This window comes from Anopheles coustani, chromosome X, assembly GCF_943734705.1.
Source record: "Anopheles coustani chromosome X, idAnoCousDA_361_x.2, whole genome shotgun sequence".
NCBI lineage: Eukaryota > Metazoa > Arthropoda > Insecta > Diptera > Culicidae > Anopheles > Anopheles coustani.
Window position 1 is genome coordinate 3,678,675 of NC_071290.1, and position 11,016 is coordinate 3,689,690.

At 47.6% G+C, this 11,016-nt stretch overlaps 2 protein-coding genes across 2 annotated transcripts; one reads left to right on the forward strand and one right to left on the reverse strand.

The window, feature by feature from the left end:
- The first annotated feature begins 2,226 nt into the window (after positions 1 to 2,226).
- LOC131269520 (cytochrome P450 4g15) lies at positions 2,227 to 7,909 on the forward strand. The gene is made up of 5 exons (XM_058271924.1): positions 2,227 to 2,446; positions 3,423 to 3,620; positions 4,293 to 4,475; positions 6,421 to 7,338; positions 7,422 to 7,909. The coding sequence occupies exons 1-5, from the start codon at positions 2,227 to 2,229 to the stop codon at positions 7,598 to 7,600; spliced, it is 1,698 nt and encodes a 565-aa protein (XP_058127907.1). The 3' UTR covers positions 7,601 to 7,909.
- Positions 7,910 to 8,528: 619 nt separating this feature from the next.
- On the reverse strand, positions 8,529 to 10,957 carry LOC131269525 (ubiquitin-like modifier-activating enzyme 5). The gene is made up of 2 exons (XM_058271936.1): positions 10,627 to 10,957; positions 8,529 to 10,550 (listed from the first exon to the last, which is right to left on the reverse strand). The coding sequence occupies exons 1-2, from the start codon at positions 10,823 to 10,825 to the stop codon at positions 9,574 to 9,576; spliced, it is 1,176 nt and encodes a 391-aa protein (XP_058127919.1). The 5' UTR covers positions 10,826 to 10,957; the 3' UTR covers positions 8,529 to 9,573.
- Positions 10,958 to 11,016: the final 59 nt, after the last annotated feature.

The following is an 11,016-nucleotide window of genomic DNA, read 5'->3' on the forward strand; positions in this document are numbered from 1 at the left end:
AGCAAACCACTAATTACACGCACCGCATCTTTGAGGTGTTTTTTTTGCGAAAGCTTTCTTTTTACACCTGGAGGCATTGAGCTAGACTTCATAGTGCAAATATCAGCTTTGCTACCATTCTTTGTACGATTTGTGTGAACGTTGCTTAGTTTACAGGAAGCGCAAAGCGATTTAGAATGCACTTTCATTTGGACTGACTCACGAATAGTAACGTCTACACGAAACGAAGAAAAGTGTAAAAAGGAAAAAGAAGCAGAGAAGTAATGTGTTGAAGTAATGAGTAATGAAATTTTATGTTAGGAACTGAAACTCCTTGTTAGGAGTGCAGGTATTTTGCAAACCGTGTTTATCATGCTTAGTCTACACGAAGCGCAAAGCAACCTTTGCAAACGGTAAAATGCTGTGAGTTAGCGGTAAAATGCTGTCAGATGGGCAGTCAACTGTCAGAATGTGCGCAAATGTGTTTTTCGGTCGGCGAGTGAAAAATAGCTTTGCAAAAATTTGCGCACCTGGTATAGAGTGCCGGTGGATGGAAAATAGTTGTTTGTGATGATGTACAGTGGTTGTTGATAAGATTTCGGTGTGTACAATACCTCTGTGCTGTTTTTTTACAGTTAAACAATCAAATCAACATTGAATGCGCTTACATCTGCATCGGCTCACGAATAGGAACGTCTACACGAAGCGAAAAAAAGTGGCAGCAAAATTGACATTTGCGCGTGTATTTTCAGAGTTTTGCGCCTCGTGTAAACTAAGCATCACGGAAAAAAAGACATTTGCGCGGATTTTGACAGTTAGACAGCATTCTGTCTTTTTTGCAAAAGTTGTTTTGCGCTTCATGTACACCTAGGCGTTCTAGACTGTGTGTTGTTGGTACAGGTTTGGTGCATTGCTTTTGGATTGGGAATGTGGTTTTGAACTATTATATCATACACCAGCGGTGAGATGATGAGAGCTGACGTCTGATATTATGTCCCTTTAGCTTAAACACAGGTTCTAATCAAAGCAGATCGCTGTGACAGATCCGCGTATAGCGGCCGGCTCGGGCACAGGCAGCCGGGCACAAAAAACCCTGAAAACTGCATAATCAATTATCGCCACAATCAGTCAATGAGGAGGAAGAGGAACTGACCGCCCCATATCGTCGCTGCTCCGGCCGCACGGCGCTCGGACTGTGACCTTACGGCCACATGCCAGGCCGCGGTGCGGATTTGAGGTCAATCGGTGCACCGCCAAGCGTTGCAGTGGCAGGCTTGGAGGGGGGATGGGGCGAGGGATCTGGATTAGGTTGCAGGTAGGGTCCGGTCGCCTGAATTTGCGTTAGTACGCGCGTACGCGACGTCCCGTGGAACGAGCTGGCCGCTCGCGCGCGCCCGTGTGTGTGTGTGCGTGTGTGGTTCTTCGTCCGCGCACCACTTGCTCGTGACGATCAACCGACCCGATCGAACCGAGGCGGCTCGGCGTTTGTGTGTGTGTGTGTGTGTGTGTGTGTGTGTGTGCGTACGCGACCCGCGGTCGCGGTTTCCGACACCATCTGAGTCCCTCCTCCGAGCACGTTTTTCGTCTGGAGGCAGGCAAATTATGCCCGCTATAAAAACAAATTTGAAAGACCATCCGTCAGTCAGTTGCAGTGGTCCGAGCGTAGCAGCAACAGCTTAGTAGCACATCCGCTGCCATCCGCACGAGTTGGCCTAACACTCCGCTGGAGTCTGACTAGAACACTTGTCCTTTTGCCTGCTGCCTCAGTTGACGCACCCGTCAGCTCGATCGATCGATCGGAATCGAACCGATTGTATCGGGCGGCAATAGAAACGTAGCGTTTGCGGCCAACCCAACCACGATCAAGCCGCTAGTAGACAGGGCAGGCCACTTCCAGGGTTTGCAGCTGGGAGTTTGGTGTCACTAATCGCACCGGGCGATAAGTAGCGACACCATTTTGGCAGGGAGTTGTGATGTGTTGGACACTCTTGTGAGCGTGTGTCTATCTGTGTGCGTGTGTGTTGTTTGTGACTCGGTGTGTTGTGCGCCGGTGTTGTTGGGTAAAGGACCTCCAAAAAAAAAAAAACAGTCGCTCAGTTCCGGGACACCGTGTGGATACGTAGTTCGTGAGCGCACGCGTTGAGGCCGCGAAACTCCGCCAAAAACAAACAGAAAAACGAAACCCCCATAACTAGTACTAGTATCCTCGATCAAACCCAGCACATCCCAAACAGGCAGCAACCAGAAATGTCGGCCACGATAGCCCAGGCGGATAGCCTCAATGGCAACGCCAACATCATCTCACCGATCAATATGTTCTACTTTCTGCTCGCGCCCGCACTGCTCCTGTGGTTCGTGTACTGGCGCCTGTCACGCCGTCACATGCTCGAGCTAGCCGAAAGGATACCCGGCCCCAAAGGACTACCACTGATCGGGAACGCGCTCGATCTGGTGGGCAGCTCACACTGTAAGTACCAGGTACCAGGATTTTGGTGATCTCTGGTATCACCGTCTTGCCACAGTGTATCCGGTTCGGGGTGCAGTATTACGGAACGAAAGCCAAATTCTGAACAAATGCTCACCAACTCCAAAGACTTCAAAAACTCGCACCTCCTTTTCTCAAAGCGCATGGTCAATTTCCGGCGGCAGCGGCTATACGTCACTTGCAATGGCCGGCGTAGCGTATAAATGGCATAAATTGATGAGAGCAAGCGGAGGGGGGAGGGAGGTACTCTGAGACACACTCGAGAACCTAATTGACAGCTTCTTGGGCTGCTTCCCCGCCGTGGTAATCTTTATTCTTTGCTCTGCAACTCTTAGTATTGGCTCCAACCCGGTTCTGTGGGGCGTTGCTTTTGCTTTTTTCTTTTATTTTTCTTTTTTTTATGTTGAATTCCAACGGAAGCGTTAGTACAGCATCGTTCGTTATATCCACTAACACCAATCAGCTCTAATCAGAGCGCGCGGGTGATTGACCCAGCATGGATCAGTTGAAAGGAAAGGAGCTGGAATGTAGTCAAAACCAGCGTGTGCGTGAGTGTGATAACGCACGGGAAGGAGTGGCTGGGCAAAGAAGGTGCAGGGAAAGGAAAACCAAAGAGAGAGACAGAGCGAGAAACAGGGAAAGAATCAGAATAGCAAGCGAAGGGATAAAGAGAACCCGAGATGATGTTTCATCTAATCAGGATGATATCAGACACTTTTGGATTGAACATTCTGGAACTACCGCTGGTTCCATGTTGAGCAACTGCAGATCATTATATCCATCAAGTAGTGTACAGCTTGACCTAGATTGTATGTGCTTTGAACAGGCTATCATCCCGTCGTAAGCTTCGCTCCTTAGATTAGACACCAAGGTTCGACCGTGCCTTTGCTTACGAATATCTCTATACTGATCGTCGATGGTTTGGCGTTGTCCAATTATCTCCTTTCCCTTTCGGCAGCCGTGTTCCGCACGATCATCGAGAAGGGCAAGGACTACAACGAAGTCATCAAGATCTGGATTGGACCGAAGCTGATCGTCTTCCTGGTGGATCCGCGCGACGTCGAGCTACTACTCAGCAGCCACGTCTTCATCGACAAATCGCCCGAGTATCGCTTCTTCAAGCCATGGCTGGGCAACGGACTGCTCATCAGCACCGGTACGTACCCTCGGAGCCGCGGACGCCCGGCTCGCCCGCTGTCCGTGCGCGCCGTGATACTCCGTACGCAGCGCGGGCCACGAACGGCGCGCGAGCCACTTTGCGCTGCCCACGAAAGGCGAAAAACCAATTGACTCGAACCGCGGCGGCACGATTTGCATACATTTGCCTGTGCCGAGCACTTGGGCAGAGACGGTCCCACTTGTGTGCGACCTCGCGTCGCGTGTTCCAAAACCCCCGGCCCGGAGGACCGGAAGCGGTCATTATCGCCATTCCGGTCACCGGTGCCGAATCCATCGAAATCCCGGAACGGAACGGCATGACCGCTAGTGCGTCAGCGTCGTGTACCGCGTAGTCGCAATGGTTACGGCGTAAGCTGTACAGGACCAACACGCGAAAATTAACATCAAGACATGCACGTTGGGGACCGCCCATGTTCCATAGCTATTCTGCGACATTTTAGGCCGACTCATCCACTCAGCTTTCGACAGTTCGATACGCGAGCCTTCCACTGACCATACTTGGATGCCCCAGAACGCCAGAGAGTTGAGATCGGAGATTAAAATGGCAATTACTGCTTCCGCCGTCAACCTCGGCGGGTATTTTTATCCTTATTTCAATTGTTCTTTCTCCCTGCCCCTTCTCGCTGGTTTCTTCCGACCCTCCCGCTAGGACACAAATGGCGCCAGCACCGTAAGCTGATCGCGCCCACCTTCCATCTGAACGTGCTGAAGAGCTTCATCGATCTGTTCAACGAAAACTCGCGCCTGGTGGTGGAGAAGATGCACAAGGAAAATGGCAAGCCGTTCGACTGTCACGACTACATGAGCGAGTGCACGGTGGAGATTCTGCTAGGTAAGTAAGGCAGGTGCTAGTAGTGACCTCCGTAGAGTCATTATCAGCACATTCGCCAGGACAACTTCTAAGTGGTCTTAAGAGTTTTGTCGCTCGATCGAACGTCGAAATAGATAAGTCAAGTCACGGTTCGGAGAATGGTGACACACCGTCCGTCCGATGGGAAGGGGTTAGAAGTAGCTTAGAGCGCCGATTGCGCCATCGTGCGACGGTGGTCGCCCGATCGCTAACGAGATCGCGGGCAAAGTTGCATAAGGAAATTCGCTATATGGTCATGCAGCCAAGCCATACGGTACGGTAAGGGGAAAATTGCAGATGAACTGAAGCGGACAGCGAGGTAACTTGAACCTGCACTGGACCAACGAGTTGGATTCCGCAATCCGTGTTCCAGGGCCGCCCTTCTCCTCCCTCCACCTATCGCAAGAAGCCTACGGGTGTGCTGTTAGCCATTTTCCTCCTGGCCGTGCGGTGAAGCTGTCCGCGTTCGCCCGCAAACCAGTTTTCCACTTTTCACTCTGTCAACCGCAGGCCCTCGGCATGCAATCGGCTCCTGCTGCAGAATTGCACTCTTTCCTATCTCCCATCCGTTCGGCGCTTCCAGCCCTTGTCTTGACGTTAGATGCAAGAAGGGCATCGACATCGCAGGCGTCGGGTGAAACACTTTCCATCGTTGCGCCAGGTGTTGTGGGTCCAGCCACTCAAGCCGTTACGCAATCGCTGGCGGCCATTACTCGATTTCAACACCGACCGCCGGACTATGCTTAGAGACAATATTCTACCACTCTCGGTGGCACGAGAGAAGCAGGGAAAGTTTCAATCTTTGTGCACAACCTTTCGGAGGACCTGTCCCTCGTAATCGGCGCGTGTATGTGCAATTTCCAACCATTTGCAATTCCCCCCGGGACCGTACGGTGTATGGAAATGAAAGAGCGCCAGCGGTGCATATCATCATCGGGATAGAATGTAGCAGCCGGCTCGGTTGGATTGGTTTGATTTGTAGCTCATGTGACGCACTAAGCGTCAGCAGCGGGAAACCACACGCTCGCCTAGTCCCCCCTGGTCCCGAGGTGAACCTGATCCTGACATGCTAGTCGCAGCTAAAGCATTCTAGAAACCCGAACCCGGCTTCGACTTCCTGCTCGCATAGTCATCACCGGTGAATCGTTAAATTTTAATTCAATTTGCAAATCACTCGCCGTCCGACCGTCCGGCGCACTATTGCCCCGATTAACCCGCCCTGGTATGCGTGGTCTCGACCCTCCTTCTTCAAGCCGTAGCTGTTTTATTTGTTTTCTTTTTTAACTGCTCAATCACGGTCGGCCCGAGGGGTCCGAAGCGAGCGGCCATTATGGCGAAGCGCGTGTTGTTTAATTTCATTGCCGGTAGAACTGCTTTACAAATGGCTCCTGTCTTTATCGCATTTGTCGTCTTGTTGACATTTAGCACAGGTAGCAAACCAAAGTAGTTATCCTTTACTCCATTGAGGAATATGTGAGTGAAAAAGTTAAAAATTTAGAATTTGTAAAACATGAGTTAATATTTGAAGTTGCCCTAAGCAAGAACAACCTTGCCCTGTAATATGTCGCATACTAAATGGTTATACAAAACAACCTAATTAGTTCCCAATTCCAAACGAACACTCCAAGCTAGAAGTCATGAGTTCGAATCTTGAGTCTGGTACATCCCCATCCCCGTAATTACGATCGGCTGACCAATGATTTTTAAATAACTCTACGTAGAGACAATAAATCTTTCCAAAGGACGATGTAGTACCACTGAAGAAATAATTCGTTTATCCAGTATTTAGAATTTAACAAATTCTATAGCTCAATACGACGTTGAAAAGCACAGCAAACACTTAACTCTGCTACTCATTTGATCAATTGCTCCTGCGAAATCAACTAATCAATGTTATTGTTTCAACTCAACCACCACAACCTAAAAGAGACCGCCATGGGTGTGTCGAAGAAGACACAAGATCAGTCCGGATACGACTACGCAATGGCAGTGATGAAGATGTGCGACATTCTGCACCTGCGCCATCGCAAGATGTGGCTCTACCCGGACCTGTTCTTTAACCTGACGCAGTACGCCAAGAAGCAGGTGAAGCTTCTCGACACCATCCACAGCCTCACGAAGAAGGTCATCCGCAACAAGAAGGCAGCGTTCGACAAGGGAACGCGTGGCTCGCTGGCGATCACGTCGATCAAGACGTCCGAGCTGGAGAAGCCGAAGGGCGACGCAGCCAAGACCAGCACGGTCGAGGGTCTCTCGTTCGGCCAGTCCGCCAACCTGAAGGACGACCTGGACGTGGACGAGAACGATATTGGCGAGAAGAAGCGCCTCGCGTTTTTGGACCTCCTGCTGGAGAGCGCAGAGAACGGGGCACTGATCTCAGACGAGGAAATCAAGAACCAGGTTGACACGATCATGTTCGAGGGACACGACACGACGGCCGCCGGCAGCAGCTTCTTCCTCTCCATGATGGGTGTGCACCAGCACATCCAGGACAAGGTGATCCAGGAGCTGGACGACATTTTCGGCGACTCGGACCGGCCGGCCACTTTCCAGGATACGCTCGAGATGAAGTACCTGGAGCGCTGCCTGATGGAGACGCTGCGCATGTACCCGCCGGTGCCGATCATCGCCCGGTCGCTGAAGCAGGACCTCAAGCTAGCGTCCAGCGATCTGGTCGTCCCGGCCGGAGCAACCATCACCGTGGCCACCTTCAAGCTGCACCGCCTGGAATCGATCTACCCGAACCCAGACGTCTTCGACCCGGACAACTTCCTACCCGAAAAGCAGGCAAACCGGCACTACTACGCGTTCGTTCCGTTCTCCGCCGGACCGAGAAGTTGCGTCGGTAAGCAAACCCCTCCGCCTACCGGATGTAGATACCCGGGACGATCGCCATTCATCTATTTACTATTTACGCCATTATTTCAGGACGCAAGTACGCAATGTTGAAGCTGAAAATCATTCTCTCGACCATCCTGCGAAACTTCCGTGTCCACTCCGACCTGAAAGAGGAAGACTTCAAGCTACAGGCTGACATCATCCTGAAGCGAGAGGAAGGCTTCCAGATTCGTCTCGAGCCGCGCAAGCGCAAGGCGAAGGCACTTTAGATTCTAGCAAGCGTGCGTTGCGACCCGCGTGTTTGTTTTCTATACCCTTTCCTTTTTTTTTCTACACCGCATACCATATGAACCGGCTTTACTCTGCCGGCGACAAAAGGTATAGGCAAACAACACGCATCCGCTGACGAAATGACAAATTTATCATTCTTTTTGCAACTGGGATTACATTCGGAGAAATAAAACTTAAAACAACTATTAATCATAACGGGTAAAGTTACTGGCGTATTATTGCAAATGTGAGAAAAATTGCAGGTCTATCAACCATACCATAATTGGCATCAAATATACCATTGCAAGGCCCCCCCACCAATCGTTTTCGCATAAATTTACATACAGAGGAAGTGCATATTACTGTTTGGAAATTAAATAATCGATGTTATACATAAAAAAAACTACTCATTGTGGATAATGAAAAATAAAGAAGATTTTCAAACAAAAATAATATTATACCCAGGTGTGCTGGTCGAAGTGGGTTTCATAGATAGTTTTTCTGATATAAAACTTCTCAAATTTCTCTTTATAATAACTGGCCGACCCTTAGAGTGAAATAAAGAGGGTCAATTACTCTGAGACAATTGTGGAGCTCAGAACGAAATCTAGCGACTTTTTTTCAATTTAAATATTAAGTATTCCGGTATTAAAAAAAACCGCTTATAATTTGAAAACTACAAACTTTATGTTTGACTTCTCTGAAAAATTTCTTATTCTAGTGTTGATTTGTTTATGCTGATTTGGCATTCCACCCTCTACCGCGAATCGTGTCTACAGTTTATAGTATAATGATATACAAAAAGGATTATTTTCTTTAATATACTAGCACAGCGAACCTCCAAAAGGCTGTTAAAAAGGTTGAGAAAAATATGTATTTTTCGGATTCGGCTTTGTACAAATATGTGAAAGACTAGCGAAATTGTATAAGCAAAGAATATAATAACCTATTTTATTTTAATACAATAAGGCAGCAATATTCATAAATGATTATGTACTCAAAATCAAGAGGCATTATTTTCTCCAAAACAAACATTTAAAAAAATTGTAAAGTCAAACATAAGTTCTGTATATACAAATAGCACAAGATAACCATCGTACTAGAGTTATAACGGCCTACATGGTAGATTATACGGATGAAAGAAGAGTGGAAATAAGCCACTGAAAGTAAAATGCGCATGTTTTTGAATGTCCGGCGTCACACTCTAACTTCTTCGTGGCGTAGCGACCGTTTGGTCATGCCTGCCCCGTTGAGGGCTTACGAGAATTTTTACCCTATGTGTAAGTCACGCTCTAACGTTTGCATTAAAAAAATAGACAAATTTTAACCACCTTTCATGCAAAAACGGAAAACGCAAGCAACTTTCTTACTTGTTTGCTTTCTTATCGCCGATGAAAATTTGTCCCTTTTTTTTATGCATACGTTATATTGATATTCTTCTGTTCGTGAAGTAATGGTTAACATTGATTACGGAATACTTATTAAATGTCTTTATCCGTGGTGCTTCTGTGCTAAACGCCATAGATGGCAAACACGTACGCCTCGTCTAGTTTCTATAGAGTCACCCGCATTTTGCTACAATTTATCGGGTATACTTTTTTCCATGAATATAAAAAAATAGTATATTGTTCAATTACTTTTTAATGCTAGAATATTTGGTTTGGCATACCACTAACAATCTAAATTTCTGTAAATAAAATATTGGATCATATGGGAATGTCCATACCGACGGACCCATATTTCACCCATAATTTTCTTCATTATCAACTTTAACTTTACCTTGTTTTTACTTCGTTCGTAATAACTTATGGGCTCTAAAGCCACAGAACAGTGAAAATATAACTTGATTGTTTCAAACATCTATAAAATCATTGTATACTAGTGGAAGTGTCCTTGTGATACTTAATTCTATAGATACTAGACGAAGTATACGAACCACAAAAGCGAAAACAGATTGATTTTAGGAAAGAATTCAAATTTTTGACATCTGTGCCATTAATTGATCGAGACTTACATCGTCGGTAGTTGATTGTTGAGATGCATCGTCAGCAACCACTGGTGCGTCATAGGCTAATTTTAAACCTCCCGTAAGGTCAATCGACCTGTTCGATGGCTGAGAATCTCTAGCCGGAGCCGCCTCGTCTTCTGCCACTAGCTCGATACCGTAAACATTGTCCTCGTGCAGAACTGCTTCTGTATCGGAAGCTACCTGCGTTTCCGCTTCGCGTGCTGGTTTTGCCTGATGTTCTTGTTGTCGCTGCACGCAAAAGCGGTCATCACACGTTGGATTCGGTTTAAGGCTCATTTTTGGAAAGAAGTCGATCATCGCATTGTAGCCAAGATAGTCGGACACGTCCCCGAAGTGAAGCAGATACTTCAAGGTGTTCTGCACCAGCATCCCAGCAACAATACCCATCGTTGTAGGCAAACTAGCCGCACACACACCTTCACGTTTGAGCGTTTTTTCGTCTATATTCTCGGCTACCACCAACGGTGGGGCGCAGGCAAAACAGGCTGTTTCACCCGGGCGTATGAACTGTATGTGCCCCGAGACGGCATTCTCCGAGACACCGGATTCGAACCAATGTAAGGATAGTTCGTTACACGCTGTGTTTATCGCCATTCGTGCTTCGAAATTATCTACACAACTTAGCACCAAGTCGACCGGTTTGCCCTGCTCTACGCCGCCGTGTAAGATTGCTTCAAGGAATTGATCGAAGTTATCCACCGTGGTAATGTTATAGTTGTGCGTCTGTATAGCCACGTCGGGGTTAATGAAATTGAGCGTGTTGGCCGCTGCTTCCACCTTCGACAAGCCAGCCTGATCAGGCGTGAAAAAGAGACGATTCATGTTCGCTAGCTCCACCTTATCATAATCGAAGAGAAGCAACTTTCCGATGCCGCAACGGGTTAGCATGTCGGCCGTGACACTTCCCACTCCTCCCACACCTGTAAAAAGTACGGAGGATGAATATTGTACTAATTAGGATTGCGGGTACTCCTAAACCATCGTATCTTTGCCTACCAACAACAGCCACACTTTTTTGACGAATCTGTTCATATTCCTTAACGATTCCCATACGCTGTAAGGCCATCAGCCGACTGTACGGATTCGTATCGACCACTTCAGAGGACATTTTTTCAATGCGATCCCTTCCGACTTTCGATCCCCTTTCACTTCCGTGAGAATCACTTTGACCAAGTTTGTTGTTTACCTGATCCATTATGATTATTTACTGCGTAACCTAACAAACCGTTTCAGCTAACAACTAAAGGATGTTTCAGTTAAAAACCTTAAAGAATAATCAACAAAAAAACTGTACACTATCGACTGTGCTATGCAAGTAACAGCTGTCGTGGCTCGCTACGTATTGACAATTCGAAAGCGATCGAGTGACGTGGGAAGCTTTGAGGC